Below are 16,994 nucleotides of genomic sequence, written 5' to 3'. Positions count from 1 at the left end.
TTGTCATAGGTCTTCTGAGAAGCAGGCCATGGGGAAAGAGGTTACCACGCAAGAGGCTTATTAGGGAGTGTTTTGGAATCAACCCCTGGGGGAAGTGAGAGGAAGGGAAAGAAAGGAGCAGAATTGAGCAGACGGTGAGGTTGCACTGTGACTTAGTCTCAATGGGAACTCCAGCCAATCCCATGGGAGTTCTGGAGCTAGTATAACCTTTCAGTGTTGTCCTAAGGCAAGGTGAGGAAGGGAAGGGGGTCTTTACGGTCACAGATGGATCAGGTATGGATGTAGGCTGCCCTGGGAAGGAGTGTGACCTTGGACAAGACAGCTGTCTTTGGCTGAGGCAATCCCCACAGGGGTCTGGCGGTGGAGTGGGACTTCTTTGTCCCTGGAGGAGGATCTCAGCTGCATATCAGAGTCCACCACATGGACTTGCAGCCTCTGAGAGTGAGGCAGCATAGCACAGTCTCAGGAATCAGACTGTTGGGTTCAACATTCACCTCCACCACTTACTCGATAACCTCTGCGTTCCTCAGTTTCCTTATTTGCAAAATGAGAATAATGCTGAACGTTTAAGTATAACTGAATATTGTAGAATACTGAGTCAAGGAGTCCTATCACACAGTGTGCAGTGTCTTACTCAAATATCTCAATAGATGTGTCTCTTTCTGCAAGTCTCTCCTCTAGAATTCTCAAGGCAGCAGATTATTTGCACCTTCCCCCTCCTTTAACCAACTACATCGAGTCCTTTCTACTTCTCTCTTCATGACAAACAGAGTAGCTTCCTTCTTAGCATTAAATCTGGATACCTCCTGTGGCTTTCATCCACTCTCTATCTACCCTTTGGGGCCCAAATAGTAAATATTTTAGGCTATGTGGTCTATGTTGCAACTACTCAACTTTGCCCAGGCAATGCTAAAGGTTGACAGTTTCTAAATGCATGGGTATGACTGTTTCAATTAAACTTTATTGATAAAAACAGGAAGTGGGCTGTATTTTGCCTGCGGGCCATAGTTTGCTGAACTCCGCTCCATTTCATTGTGTTTTGAACAAACTCTTCTCAACAAAGTCAGTCTTGACTTATAGAAGAATTCTTATATCAGCCACTAAGAAGATACTTTTTCCATCTCAGTATCCCTATTATTAAATTAAAGTTAATAAAGGGTTAATTTTTATTAAATTCGAGACCATCTGAAGCTTAAATCAATGCCATGGCAACTGAGCCACATCACTGGAAGCCTCAATGAGGCGTCTTTATCGTCCATATCTTTGGATTTGGGAATATTAGAGATAGAGGATCCTCAACTTCAAACATTCCTTTTAACAAGAGCAAATAGTGAAATTGGAGAGATTTTATAATTTTGCTTAGGGTACATTGATAGGAAATGATTGATGTGGAATTCAAAATGAGGTATTCTAATTCTTAAATGTCTTACATGTCTGAAGACCTCAGATTAATCCAGATTAATAACCACAGCTATTATTTTTCAGTGGTTACTCCATACCAATAACTTAGCCTGCATAATCTCCTTTGGTCCATGTAATCACCCAATGAAGTTGCTATTATCCTCCATCTTACTCAGTGGGGAAACTGAGTCTTAGCAAAGCCAAGGACCTGGCGAAAGCCAGATGATTGGCAGAGGAGGAGCTGGGGTCCAGAGAGTCTGATGTCAAGGCTCAGCTGGCTGACTGTTGTGCCATGTGTGTCTGTTATGCTGCTCCTCTTCTGTCTGAAAATATGTCAAAGACCTTTATGCCCAATTCTAGCCATCCTCTTATTGTCCTCATCCCAGAGCACCTTCTGAAGCTTCTTATTGCACAGGGCGGCTACCCTGAAGTGGCTCCAGCCTGAAGAACTTCCCCTCACTCTACAGCAGTTCTGAAAAATGCAACCCACTGTCGTCAGAGATCACCCACCCTGGATTGATTTGTTTTTCAACAGATAGAGTTTGTCTTGAACCTGCCCAAGACTGTCACAGGGAAAATTCAACGAACCAAACTTCGAGACAAGGAGTGGAAGATGTCCGGAAAAGCCCGTGCGCAGTGAGGCGTCTAGGAGACATTCATTTGGATTCCCCTCTTCTTTCTCTTTCTTTTCCCTTTGGGCCCTTGGCCTTCCTATGATGATATGAGATTCTTTATGAAAGAACATGAATGTAAGTTTTGTCTTGCCCTGGTTATTAGCACAAAACATTACTATGTTAGATATTGAAAGAAGAAAGGGAAGGAATGAGAGAGAGTGAAAAGGAGAGGGTAACAGAAAAAGAGGAAAGAAAAGTAAGTCAGGGAAATATTAAAAACTGCAAGAGAAAGCAATTGAAAAAGAAATAAAGTAGGGAGGGAAGGCGAGAGGAAGCAAGGGAAGGAGGAAGAAAGGAAAGAGGAGATGAAAGGTGGAGAAAAGATAGAAGAAAGATAATTGAAGGGAGAATCAGAAAAATAAAGAGAAGAAAGGAAAGAAATAGAGAAAGAGAAAGAAGAAAGAGCAAAAGAACACAAGAAAGAAATAGAGGGAGAAAGAGAGGGAGAAAGGGAGAGAAAAAAATTTTAAAAATAAAAATAGTAAAAGAAACTGATAAAGAAAAGTAATGGAAGACAGGAAGAAAGGAAGAGAGGGAAGTAAAGAGGAAAACCTATAAATATTCCCACAGATAGACAAAGTCAAGCATAAAACTGGAGCTTGAGAAGGAAATGAAAGGAAAAGAAGTGGTACCTTCTTTTACCCTAGGAGAAGACCTCCATACAGGAAGACTTGTGTGTGGGGTTGGGACGTTAGAATCATCCGCAAGTCACTCCAAACCTTGAAACTGTCAGGGTCAGAGGGGAACCACCATTTATTAAGCATTTGCCATGTGCCAGGCACTGACCCAGACACATTATAAATACCACGTTGTTTCACCTGTGTGTGGCATCTACAGACCTTAGATCATAGCTGTGAGAACAACGTAAGCACTGCCAAAGTTATCAGCTACCCATACCTCATGTTTTTGGTGTTATCTACTCTTCCTAGAATCAAATATTAAAATAATTTTAAAACCAAGATCCTGACAATAGTCTTTGGGAAAAACAAAAAGAGACAGGGATGAGGTAAGTGTATGTTTGCAACAGCTTGTGAGTTGGGGAATCCATGGAGAGAGATTGGGGAGGTGGTTTTGTTGAAAGAACAACCAGCACGTCAATTCCTGGGGCTTCTGGGACACCAGATCTATGGTCCAGGAGATGGAGAGAGGTGAGCACTATGAGGACTTCACCTACAACCCAGAGATGGAGGATGAATGTTCCTAGCAATTTCAAGTAAGTAGGAGAAGAAAGCAAAGGTTCTCTGAGAGCCCATGACTCTTCTTAGGAAGACTTAGTAATAATAACAACAATAGTAATAATAATATTGATCGTTCATCAAGCACTTGCCAAGAGTCAGGCACTATCCTAAGCAAATGCACATATTAATCCTACTTAAGGTTCACAATTACCCTTTGGTTCAGGCACTATTATTTTTTCCATTTTACAAAGGAGTAAATTAAGACTCAGAGATATTAAATGACAGAGCCAGGTTCTAACACAGGCCGAGCTGCATGCAACACCTATGCTTTCAATTTCTATACTCACTCCATCAATTTGCTTTTCTTGGCTTCTGGACCTTGACAAAGCCGCTCTCACAGTCTGTACTTGTTAGAGTCCTCCAGAGAAATAGAACCAATATATACATATATGTACTCCACAACATAGGATGGGGTTACATCCCGATAAATGTATCATAATATCAACAAAATTGTAAGTTGAACCATTGTAAGTCAAGAATCCTCTGTACACACACACACACACACACACACAGAGAATGAGAGAGAGAGAGACTGGCTCAAACAATTATGTAGTTTGAGAATTCCCAAGATCTACAGCTTGGAAGCTGAAGACCCAGGAAAGCCAATGTGTATATCCAGTCTTAGTCTGAAGACCTGAGAACCAGAAAAACCAATGGTGTAAGTCCCGGTCTGAGGGCAGCAGAAGACCAATGTTCCAGCTCAAGAAGTCAGGCAAGAGGACTTCCCTTTTACTCAGCCTTTCTGTTCTATCTAGGTCTCTAATTGCTTGGATGAGCACCCCACCCCCACATTAGGGAGGGCAATATTCTTTTTTTTAATTATTATTATTATACTTTAAGTTTTAGCATACATGTGCACAATGTGCAGGTTAGCTACATATGTATACTTGTGCCATGCTGGTGTGCTGCACCCGTTAACTCGTCATTTAGCATTAGGCATATCTCCTAATTCTATCCCTCCCCCCTCCCCCCACCCCACAACAGTCCGCAGAGTGTGATGTTCCCCTTCCTGTGTCCATGTGTCCTCATTGTTCAATTCCCACCTATGAGTGAGAATATGCGGTGTTTGGTTTTTTATTCTTGCGATAGTTTACTGAGAATGATGATTTCCAATTTCATCCATGTCCCTACAATATTCTTTATACAATCTGATTCAAATGTTAATCTCATCCAGAAGTACAGACATACCGAGAATAATGTTTGGCCAAAAGTCTGAGATCCCCGTGGCCCAGTCAACTTGACACATAAAGTTAACCATCACACAGTCGTCTTACAAAATATACACTAGAAGGCAGATATACTGTAATATGCTCCCCCTATAGTTCACTGAAATACAGCAGATATTTGTTGCCCATAGCAGAGAAATGCAATCTGCTAATCAAATACAAAACTTTGTTTTTCTCAATCTGAATTTATCAGTGTTTGAGGGAGTCTCATTTAACTGAAAGCTTCCAAGAATTTAAAATGAGGTGGATTGCTCATTCTGACACTTGGATTCGTGTTTAGTTTTCTCTGTCCACTGCATGCTTGCATAGGCAGCAAGAGGTCTCACCATCACTCTTCATGCTGGATGATGATCTGCTGATAAGGCCTCACATTTCATCCCCATTTTCCCAGTGTCAATAGCCCCTCAATCTCCCAACCTTAAGAGATGTGAAAAAGAATTATACTTTATAGATGCCTCTGTGGACAGCAAGGAAGAAAGGGGTATACCCAGCTGGGAGATCTTGGTGCTGCCTTAGAAACACCTGATGTGGCTTCATGAGGTGACTTCTGTTTTGGAGGTGGAGTGGAAGACAGCAGCAGTGGAAAATGATGATGGGTAGAGATATGTAGGGCCAATGAGTTGGAGACATTTTAGAGTATGCCATAACTGAGAAACTTTGGATATAGAGGGAAACTAACCAATTTTTAAAGGAAGATTTCCAATTAAAATCAGTGTGAACCCCCAATCCATTACCATGTTGTCTAAATAAACTTCACTGGTTTCTGTTTTAGCAAACATTATTGAGTTTTGAGGATTTGAACTCTAGTTTCTACGACTGCCAAATTATGCAAAGACTAGACTACATAGGCTCCTAGTATTTATTGGGATTATACATTGGTTAGCATATCATGTGAGGATCACATAAAGGTGTCGTTAGTAAGAATGGAAACTTTTAAGTAAGCAAGTGAGATCTGGGAGTAAATCCTGGCCCATCGTCTGTCATAAATGTTGTCTTAAATAAGCTTCATTAAGTTGCAAGATGTATAAACCTATTCAGACTAGCAAAAAGTATTCTATTTCAAGGACCCATTGATAATTTCACAGGATTGAGGAATATGGGAATCAACCAGCTCTCATAAGGGCATAACCAGCTACTTGTTAGAAAACCAAAAAAAAAAAAAAAAAAAGCAAAAACAAACAAACAAAAAGCCATCAGGAGCCCAGGAAGCCACTCTATCCAGCTCTGTGGGAACAGATTACAATATATCTATCTCTTTTTCCCCCTCAACTATGTGTATCCTTTTTTTTCCTTGTAAGTATTGAGACTAATGTCATAAAGTGGCTTCTCCCACCCTCTGGCTTCATCACCCTCCAGCTTCAGTGCCACTACCTAAATTCCAGAGAGAATGAATCTGATTGATCCAGCTCATGTGAGTTGCCCACATGTACTCTGATTATCACAGAGTACAAATACGGCTACAGGGGCCCAATTTCTTTGGACTGGGAAAAACTTTCAGAGAAAAGGGACAAAGGGTGGCATGAGACACCTCCTAATTTGACTACCCATTTAGACACAAACTAGCAAGTTTTTGCAAAGATTGAGCCTACCTTCCAACATTACTCAATGCCTCTTTCCTCCTTCTTGCTAAAAGCCTTTCTCTCCATATATAGACCTTCTGCCCATTCAGTCTCATTGAAATCTTGATAAAGGCTGAGACTTCACCTGATTGTTCCCAGGACCCTGTCTAATGAGACCCCAGTTGCTAGAGAAAATATCTGTCTAGTCAGGCTCTCTCTCACTGTGAAAGGCACTGAGAGGATTTAATTCGTAGAGTGATTAGAATCTGATTTCCTAGATACTAATTATCTGTGTGCCATGCCCCTTTAAGGAGGTTTCCTGCTAACTCTGGCTGTCTTTCCTTTTAACCTATGGCCTGCTATTTTTATTCTGTACTGAGAATATATTTTTGATCACATCTCCTTACTCACCACCCAATCCATGAGTTCATTAACTTCTCCAGGCTCAGGGATGATTGATGATGGAAACACATCACTTTTAAAGGAAAGCTATACCCTACCCACAGTATAAAATCTGCCTCCCTTCCCTCCTCACCCCCAACTTTAATCTCCTTCTGCCTATGACTTTGACAAAGCAATCATAATATTCAACCTGTATCTTTCACAAAGACTGGTTTGCTATGACTACTGTGAAATCACCAACTCGCCTTTCTCAGGATGAGGCAAAGCTAGACCACTTTATCCTTTCTGCTCATTTTCTGATCTTTACTTACAAACAATATCTTTTGAGTCGCTCTGAAAACATAGACTCATCCACACCTACATACACACATATATCCACCTATTCTGATTACACAGTGCTGTACAACAAGTTACACTAAAATATGGCAGTTTAAAATAACCACTTCCTTATGTTCACAAATTCTGTGGGTAAAGAATATGGAAGGGGAATAGTGGAAATGGTTTCATTCTGCTCCAAGGTCTAGGGCCCCTGCTGGGAGGACTTGAAACCTGTGGTGACTTGATGGCCTAAGGCAGTGCCTTTCCCTCAAATTCATATGTTGAAGCCCTGACCTCCAGTGTGATGAAATTTGGGGATGGGGCCTTTGGAAGGTGGGATAGAATGAGGTCATGAGGCTAGGTCCCTCATGATGGCATTGTGGCTTTATAAGAAGGAGAGAGAGAAAGAGATGATCCTCTCTTCACCATGTGACTGATGGCAGCGGCAGGCGGTCTGGAGCGGCTGCGGCTACTACTGCACCGGCTGCAGTGGGGAGGTGCCAGCAGTGGTGGCAGGGGCAGCTGCGGGAGCAGCCGTGGCAGCAGGGGGACCCTTGTACCTCATGTCTCCTGTGCCACGTCCCCAAGGCAGCAGACTGCACTGCCCTCACCCTTGCATGGCTGGGCAAGACCCACCCTAGGCCTGGAGCCTACACAGCTCCGGACCCTGGCCCCGTGTCGCCTTTCTCGCCTTTTGCCACTGCAGGGAGGGTGTGCGGAGGAGGCAGACAGTCCCCGAGCGGACCCTTTGGAGCTCCCCAGAGCTTGTAGCCCTGGGGGCTGCTGCAATGGGTCCGAGTTGAGTTGGAGGGGGAGCAGAGAACTCGGGCAGAGAGGGGCCCCAAGGCGGAGCTGCGACCGGGGTGGTGCCACACTTGCACATGGGGCCTGGGCGCTGGGCCAGGGGCCTAGGGCTGGGGTCATGCTTCAGGGGCCCAGGGCAGGAAATGGGAGTGGTGCCCGCTTCGGGGACTCAGCCAGCAGTGCGGCCGCCCCGCCCACCCCACCAAGGGCCCCAGGTTCCTGAACCTAGGGAGGAGGCTGTAAGTGGGGCCACCAGGGGCAGTGTCCCTGGGGTCAACCGTGCATCAGGGGGACCGCCAAGCCTGACACTCCCAACGGCCAGGCCTGGGAACCAGCGATCCACTCCCAGAGGTGTCCCCGCAGGCAGGGCCGCTTAATGGGGAACCACGGGCAATCCCTGAGCACTGGGGCCACTGGAGGGGCTCACGGCGACATCACCCCTGCCCTGGACACCAGCCCAGGCCTAGCAAGAACCTGGAGCCCCGGCCCCAGGCTGCGAGGAGGCACGACCCAGGCTAGACGATCCACGGAGCTGGTGGAAGCCAGGGACAAGCAGTAGCCCTGTCCCTTCTCAGTTGGTGGGGTGGGAGCCACCTCCCCATCTGGTGCAACTGCAGCTGACCTGCCGGGGCTTCTAGCCAGCAGTCTCTGCACTCCGCACCCTCGGGGGTCTGGGAAGATCTCCCTTCCTCCACAGGCTTGGGGGTGTCTGCCCTCGTTGCCTGGCCTCTCCCCATCCCAGTGCCCACAAGGTTGGGGCTGAGCCTGGGCACTGTTTTCGCACGCTTGGGGCAGCACTGACACTCCAGCCCCCTACCACCTCAGCCCCCTGTGGCCTTTGGGCCCCAACGAACTCGGTGGGGGGAAGACCGAGACTGGGGCTGAGGGCAGCTTGCCACTGGTCTGCAGGTGCCCCTTGGTGCTAGACAAGGTGCCCATTCGAGCCTGGGGCCCATGCCAGCACCTGGAGCTGTCCGCCCTGCTGCAGCAGGGGCACAAAAGATTCCTGCCAGAATAGCAACACCCCCAAGATCTTGTAACATTTTGGGGGCTTGTCTGGAATCCGCAGAAGGGTGAGTAAAAATGGATCTGTTCTTTCCATCCTTTCTTGGAGTCCCTAAATGCCACAATAATGAAGATGAAAGAAAAATACTGGGTCTCAGTCAGTTAAAAGTGCCTAGTGTGGCTGCCAGACTTACAACATGGAGGATAGGCTTGCTGGGGAGGATGCTGTCAATCCCCCATCATCCTCAGATGTTGGGAATGTTGGCTTTGTTCCAATCCAGTTTCCCTTCATGGAGGTCTAGCCCTCAGGTGGGACCGGAAGGAGGTCCTGGGGCAACTGAGGGTATCTGGCCGAGGCTACACCTGTGTTATCCAAAGGCCCATGGACCTGGTCCCTGATCACCTGTTAAGGTGTCCAGTCTTTTCTATTGTTTTTTCTTTCATGATTGTCATAGTTCCTATCTCTTCTTTATGTACAATGTTAAATGTTAAGCATGTTGCAAACCACAGAGATAATATTACTGGGTAGAATGAGCATTTGGCTTAGTGGTCAAATGTATAAAATTGAAGGCTAAGGTTAGCACAGATGAAACAAAATGTGCCTTAGTATCTGTACGTAAATTTGTGGCAGAAATGTTCTTGTCATTTCCTTCATTGCCAATTAGTGCCAAGCACCTGAGGCACAGAAAAGAAGAATGGCCTCACGAGGGAAGCATTAATTTCAATACCTGCTACAGCTGGTCCTTTTCTTTAAACACAGGGACAAATGTTCTGAGATCCCATATATGCAGGCCTTCTTTGCTTTGCAGGGTAATCTGGACCTTGGCCAACATTGTAGTATTGATTCAACTCTCCTAGTGGCCACCTTGGGAGAGGCTGGAAGGGTCAATCCCAGGGAACTAGGAAAGCAAACCTCAGAGGTACCTCCTGCAGGGGAATCAATTCCCTTTGCTCCTCCCTATCTGGGTTGTCTCTCAAGCTTGACTTAGCCTAGAAATTTTGGTTTTAGGCAAGATCCAGTCTCAACTGTCCCCATAACACATGCCTGGTGAATATGGCCCCATTAAGTTCCAGGTCCCCTTTTCTTTTCAGGACTTAGGGCAAATTAAAAGGGATCTTGACAAGTATTCAGAAGGCCCTGACAGGTATATAGAGACTTTCCAAGTATTTGAACTCTTCTGGAAGGATGTCATATTACTTTTGAATCAAACCCTGACTACTGTTGAAAAGCAGGCCACCCTGCAAGCAGCAGGCAATTTGGGGGATGAGCTTTCTATCTCATATTGGACCAGGGAAGGGAATGAGACTTATCTGATTGGAAGAATAGCAATAACATTGGAGGACTCTAAATGGGACCCCAATGATGAAATAGGAGAGTGGAAGAGGAAACATTTTCAGATGTGGATACTGGAGAGCGTATGAAGGACTAGGACTAAGCCTCTCAATTACACCAAGCTATCCATGGTGGATATCCAGGGATTAGATGAGAATCCCACTGCCATCATGGAAAGGCTAAGAAGGGGCTTGGTAAAATACACCTCTCTATCTCCCAATTTAGTAGAGGGACAGCTGGTCCCAGGGGATGAATTTATTACACAGGTGGCCTCTGATGTCAGGAGGGGGCTGCAGAAATGGCCTGCGTGACCAGATGGTACTTTTGAGGGCCTCCTGGGAGTGGCCACCTCCAGCTTTTGCAGTAGGAATTGGGAGGAAGTCCAGAAAAGAGAGGAGAGTTACAGGAAAAAGGCAGAGGCTCTAGGAGCTGTCTTGTTGGCTCATGGACTCCAGAGTCCCTGAGATGCACCTGCTGACTGCTGCAAACATGGTAGCCTAGGGCACTTTAGGACAGCAGGGGGAAGCCACTTTGACCCTGTCAAGTTTGCAGTGAGGACCATTGGAAAGCAAACTGTCCCCAGAGATGTGGGTCACTGGGTCCAGGGCCAGTATTCCAAATGGTGCAGTAGTACTGATGGGTCCCAGGGTTCCTCTCCCCAGCTCTGGTAGTTCAGAAGGCCAGTGCCATCCAGGAGCCCCAGGTGATTCTAGGGGTCAAAGGAAAGAGGGCGGACCTCCTCCTGGACTCTGGAGTGGGCCTTTCAGTTCTCCTCTCCAATCTAGGACCCCCTCCTTTCTTGGCACAACCATGAGGGGCATCAGGTCTCCTTCCTCCACCATGTCCAGAGTCAACATAGTCCTGTAAATACATGGAGCTTTTCTATGCAAGGGATTAGCTGTTTTTCCTTTTGGGAGGAACCTTATTAGGCCAGGTGCCCAATTCTTGGGACTCCCTTTCTCTCCCTTGTTTGAGGAGGACCTGGTCCCACAGCTCCACCTGCTTATGATAGGGAAGCAACAGAGGAGCCGCCCCCTCCAGTTCCTAGCTGCAATTTGGTGAGGGCCACCTGGGACTAACTTAATGGGTCCATACACCCTCCTGAGGCACGTTTTGTTCCAAAGCTTTGGTTTGAAGTCCTGGAATGGAACACTAGACCAAAGGTTACTGACAGTGGGAATCAAGGGGCACAGCACAGGTGAGCATGACTATTGCTGTTGATTAGGCCCTCTCACTCCATGGATGGAGGTCATGCTCACATCCATGACATAGGTAAGATCTAGGAAACTCAAAGCTTACTGACAGTGGGAGGCTTAGGCACCGCCCAGGTGAGTGTGAATATTTCTGCCAGCTATGCTTCCCTATTTCGTGGGTGAAGGTCTTCTTGCCCCCAGGGTCGGCACCTTCACAGGTCACTGGGACTCAGGGATATAAGGTCAAAAGAAAGAAAGGAATGCCTTCTTTTCCCTCCCTTATGTACCCTGGGTGTTAGTTAGAAAGAAAAAGGAACAAAGGGATGCCTTTTTCCCCTCTTTCCAGATGAGTAACCAATCATCTTCAGCCTGAACTGCACTCCTCATGAGTGCATCCTAAATCACGGAAACTCCTTTGGACCTCAGACTCTGGAGAAAGGAAAAAAAGCTTTTCTTTTCTTCCTCTGTCCTCTTTTCACGATGGTTAATCATGTCTCTGTACCACAGGACACTCCCCTTGGATGCATCCTGGGAAGTTTAATTTTCTCAAATCTTAAACTGCTTGGCAATCTCTTGAGGAGAGACAACTGTTCTTTGTCTGTTCCCCTGCACAGGACTCCATGGCTCAGGGGAAGGGAACCCAGGAGCCTGACATGCAGGCAAAGGGTAAAAGTTCCTACCAGTCAGATTTCTGGCCTCTCTCTCTGTCTCTGTACAAAGTGGTTGCAAGAATGGTGAAAAATGACTGTATTCTCTGCCTCTCTATGAGTTCAAAAGCCAGAAGTATTGGCCATTTGGCATGGCTAAGGTTAGGTAATAAGAGATTTAAAAGGACTTCTTAAAAAGGAGAGCTATGGTTAAAAGTCAGCTTAATTAAAATGGATATCCAAGCTATAGGTATATTTAACAGGACTTGATGTCTCTTTGTGGATCTTGTTTTTCTGGAAAAAAAGGATTTTCTTCTCAGTTGACTGAATTATTTTCCCCCATTTTGTCTTGCCACTCTTACTGCACACATGAGAGGCCCCAAGATAACTTCTGATGGCCTGGGACTCCTTGGGAAAATGGAGGAGGCACCACTGACCCTGTTTTGGGAAAAACCTGTTACCCTCACAGAACCCCAGGAATCTCTCTCAAAATCTGTGCCTGTCTATTAGGCCTTAGGAACTGCATGTTTTCCTAGTTCTGTTTCTTGAAGGGCTCAACCCTGAGGCCAGTAATCCAATTAAGAGATTAGCACGTGAAAAATCTGACAACTCCTGGATTTCCTTCTGTCTGTCTTTGTAGTTATATATGTGTTATGTGTGTGATGTTTATATAAAAGAGCTCTAATTGATTGGCTGAGGGAAAATAAGTGCTTATATCAAATATTCTTAACAAAAAATAGAAGCTGTAATACCTTTTAGTTGACATGACTTTAATCTTTGAGAAATAAAAAGAGTTTTAAAGATTATTCATAAAATGAAAATGTCTTCAAAATGTACACATGTGATCCAAATTATGTAGACATGCAGTTCATATCTGAAATAATTCAGATATTAGGCTTGCTAAATGCTTTAAGGTCATAAACTGCTTCTTTGGCTTTTGAAAACTGTTCAACTTGCCTGCTTTACAGTTGGTAAGGCCTGGGGACATATGGAGTTAACCACGCCACTAACTATGCTAGAAAAAGTCAGATCTTATCCACACCTAATACATAATTAAAATAACTTACCAGGTTTTAAACCAAAATTAAAATGGCTGAGAGTTAACTTTGTAATATGTAATTGAGACTACTGAAAATGGATTTACATGCAAAGTTTGTAAGGAGAGTAAAATGTGGTTTTGGTAAAAGATTATAAGAAGGCATGGGAATATAAATTTCTGCATAAGTTTAGAGGGTTAAAGAATTCCTGGAAAGTTAAAGGTTTGAACAAATTGTGGAAGGTGTAAAGGGTTATAAAAGGTTTATAAGAATCTCACTTCATGGTCAAACTCAGATTGGATGGATTTTTCTGTGAGGTTTCATTACCAAAAAATGAGGTTGACATTAATAGTTGACTAATGCAAGGGTGAAATTTGGCTTTCTCTTGCTTGAACAAGATTTTAGTGTAATGGAAGATTTTTGTTTGCCTTGTGAATAAACTTCCAAAAAAAGAAGGGAAGGACAAAAGTTAGATTACTTGGAAAACTTGGTCTTCTCTCTTAATGAGTAAAGGTTTTTGTTTTTCAAAATTTAAATTATCTATTTTAGCTAAATGGATGACTTATGGTAATCTGAAATTCTATTAAGTGTTTTAAGCTTTCAACATATTTGGTAGGCTTCCCAATATCAAGTTTCAGCTTTGAAATCATCTTTTCTAACCCTTAAATTTGGATGCTACAGAGGGCCCCTGGAGCATCCAAAGGAGAAGTAAACAGGATTATTAGACACATTTAGTTATGCAGGATTGTCCAAATAAGGTGGTGTTTAATTTTCAGGTTATATTTTAGTGAATAATGTTAATATGTGTTCTAAAATAGTATGGGATTGCTAAAATTCTGATGTCTGAGTATGTGTTATTAATCATAATTAGGGTTATTTTGTTGGGTTATTGTAGACCACAGAGGTGACTAAATTTCTTTGTCAATCGTGTTTTTGACTGTAACTACCCTAGGACATTTTGACATTCACAGACAATTGTCTTATTTTGATCCTCTTCAAAAGATGGATTATAGTCCTCAAGGGCAGGTTTTTGATAACTTTAGAGACTGCGAACAAGAGTTGACTGGGTGGACTGAACTAATGGAAGACTGAAGTAATATTTTTGACCTCTTGCTTAGAACATTGCTAATCCTTTGTTTTGCTTTTCAGAGTCAAAGAAGCTGTTCTTTTGAGTTATTTGCAGCTTTTGACAATTGAGTAAAGTATATTCTTGTGAACCAACCAGTGATTTATGACTGCAGCTGAGAAGAGACAAGAGGGATGGCCCATCAAACTCCAAGCGGTAATGCAACTGGAGCCTCACACAATAGCTCCCTTTTTACCAGGGATCCTTAGATAGGTCTCTGAGAGAGATCCAACTGCCGTTTTCCTCAAAACAACACCCCATGTCAGCATGAAGCAGTTAAGAGTGGTCATCATCCCTATCCTTACAGCAGTTAGATGTACATCTTCAGAGGGGGGATTGATGGCAGTGGTGGGCCATCTGGAGTGGCCACTGCCACTTTGCCAGCCATAGTGGGGAGGTGCAAGCAGTGGTGGCAGAAGCAACTGTGAGAGCAGCAGTGGCAGTGGGGAGACCCCTGTGCCCCGCATCCCCAAGGCAGCCAACTGCACCAACCCCAGCTTTGTGTGGCCAGGCAAGACCTGCCCCCAGGACCAGAGCCTCCACCACTCCAGACCCTGACCCCGCATCACCACTCTTGCTCTCTGCCACTGCAAGAAGGGCATGGACAAGAGGTAGACAGGCCCTGAGCCTGCCCCTGGGAGCCCTGGGAGCCCTGGAAGCCCTGAAAGCTGCTGCGATGGGTCCAGGATGAGTTGCCTGCTGGCGGGGGAGCAGTGAGGTCTGGCAGAAGGGGGCCCCAAGGTGGAACTGGGCCCAGGGTGGTGCAGTGCTTGCACATGGAACATGGGTGCCAGGCCTGGGGCATGGAGCTTTGGCAGCACTTCAGGAGCCCAGAGCAAGAGGTTGGAGCAGCATCCACTTCGGGGCCCTGGCCAGCAGTATGGCCACCATACCCACTTGTTGAAGGCACCAGGTTCCTGCACTTCAGGAAGAGGCTCTGCTTGGGGCCACCCAGGGCCACATCCCCAGGTTCCACCCCACATCAGGGTGACTACTAAGCCTGACACTCCTGATGGCCAGTCCTGGAACCTGCAATTCACTCCTGGAGGTGTCCCCACAAGGCAGGGCCATGAGCCAGGCAAGGTGGAGCCCCAGGCCAGGCCTGAGCACCAGGGCCATGGAGGGGAGCTCATGGCAATGTCGCCCCTGCCCCAGACACCAGCCCAGGGCCAGCAAGGACCTGGATTCCCCACCCCAGGCTGTGAGGAGGCACAGCTGAAGCTGCATGCTCCATGGAGCCAGCGGGAGCCAGGGACAAACAGGAGCCCCACCCCTTCTAAGTTGGTGAGGTGAGAGCCCCTTGGATGCAGCTGCAGCTGCCCTGCCATGGCTCTACGCTGGAGCGTGTCTGCACTCTGTCCCCTCAGGGGCCCGGGAAGGTGTCTCCTGTCCCCACAGGTTTGGGGATGTCTACTCCTGCTGCCTGGCCTCTCCCCACTCCTGGTGCTCACTTTGATATCCAAGCATGGTTGGGGCTGAACCCTGGCACTGTCACAGCCTGGCTAGGTGTGGACAGGCTGGGGCACTGCTGACACACCAGCCCCCTGCCACCTTGGCCCCCTCTGGACAGGAGGGAATCCAAAGGGTATGCTGAGGACAGCTCACAGTGTGAAGGCAGATGTTTGCATGCCAGGAAGAGAACCCTCACCGGGAAATTAATCAGCCAGCACCTTAATTTTGCACTTCCCAGCCTCCAGAACTGTGAGAAATACATGTCTGGGGTTGAAGTCTTCCAATCTATGATATTTTGTTATAGTAACTCAAGCTGAAGTATTCTATCTGGGATGAGTGGAAGGAAGCTTCACTCATGGGGTTTCAGCTGGGGCTGTTGGCTGGAACACCTACAAGAGGCACCTGCATGTGGCCAGGACTTCCTCACAGCACAGTGGCCTCAGACTTTTACTAGGTGATTTGAACCTACAAATACAATTAAGGTTAAATCACCTATGAAGATTTAGTCTCAGAAATTACCTAATCAATAAGCTGCTAATGTCAATTCAGATTCCAGGAGAAGGGACAGATACCAGCTCTGGATGTGAGGTATGTCAAAGAATTAGTGGATGTGATGTAAAACTACCACAATACTTCCTCAATGTAATCATGTACTGAGGCAACACGTTCAAAATCCACATTTAGGATCCACCTCACTAATTCATCGACGGCATGGTCCTGTTGAGGAGGTATCCAATTTACACTAATAATGGAGCAATGACCATCTCAGTCTAAGGCAAGGTTTGTATGTTCAGAGGGCTGCATAGAAACTGCTATAGCAGCTTCCCAAAACATTAGAGAAAATCCATCCTGTAAGATCTTTAAGACAAAGGAGGCCACATGTTCCAATAACCCCCAAACCCAAGAGGTAATTATTACAAGCTCTGTGATACAGAATGGTATGTTCTTGACATCCCCAATCAATCATTAGCTCTGGAGGATTCCCAGGCTCCAACCGGGAAAGTGCATTTGTAAATGTGTTGATGGCATGAGGTGCCCCAGACTTCACGCTATTATCTGTAGATAGAAGAGGAACTTGTACATAAATAACTTGGAGGGGAGGAGCCAGCTCATTTACATTCAGTCTTATTTCAGTATCAGGTCCAACTTTACAGAAATGACAGAGGCAGTGGTCACTGTATTGCATGATATTGAGTTTGGACTTTATTTGGAAAGTAAGGTGACTCATGAAAGTATATTAAGCAGACCAATGAACTCAGTCAACTATGCATTTTTTGAGGGCATTTATTGTTCTACTAGCTTGGAATTTGACTTGGCTACAAGGGTGATGTGCTAAAGGATCAGTCCCTGAATCAGACGCATCTGTAACTTGGTGCATTATGTACATATTTGGTTTAGATTACTCAAGCAAGGTGTACTTTTCTTTTCTTTTTAGAACCAGCATCTTCCTCTGTCACCCAGGTTGGAATGCAGTTTTGATTTTGATTCTAGAATCAACATGTCAGAATTCCAGGAAGTGAAAATGCTCTGAGGCAGAATACAACTTAGCTTGAATCTCGAATACTGATTCCAATCCAAA

The 16,994-nt window shown here is 45.5% G+C and overlaps 1 protein-coding gene across 4 annotated transcripts in view; it reads left to right on the top strand.

The window, feature by feature from the left end:
• Positions 1-3,034, top strand: part of ACSM2B (acyl-CoA synthetase medium chain family member 2B) — a 40,520-nt gene extending 37,486 nt beyond the window's left edge. For 2 of the 4 annotated variants that reach the window (XM_001157455.4, XM_054668299.2), the window contains one exon: positions 1,937-3,034. In XM_001157455.4, the coding sequence (XP_001157455.2) occupies positions 1,937-2,041 (105 nt within the window). In that variant the 3' untranslated portion in view covers positions 2,042-3,034. Of the gene's footprint in view, positions 1-1,787 lie in introns of all 4 variants that reach the window. The other 2 variants (XM_009430418.5, XM_024349799.3) reach the window with 2 other exon arrangements.
• Positions 3,035-16,994: the final 13,960 nt, after the last annotated feature.

The sequence above is a fragment of the Pan troglodytes genome, chromosome 18, assembly GCF_028858775.2.
Source record: "Pan troglodytes isolate AG18354 chromosome 18, NHGRI_mPanTro3-v2.0_pri, whole genome shotgun sequence".
Classification (NCBI taxonomy): domain Eukaryota; kingdom Metazoa; phylum Chordata; class Mammalia; order Primates; family Hominidae; genus Pan; species Pan troglodytes.
This window is presented reverse-complemented; position numbering and strand designations above follow the sequence as displayed.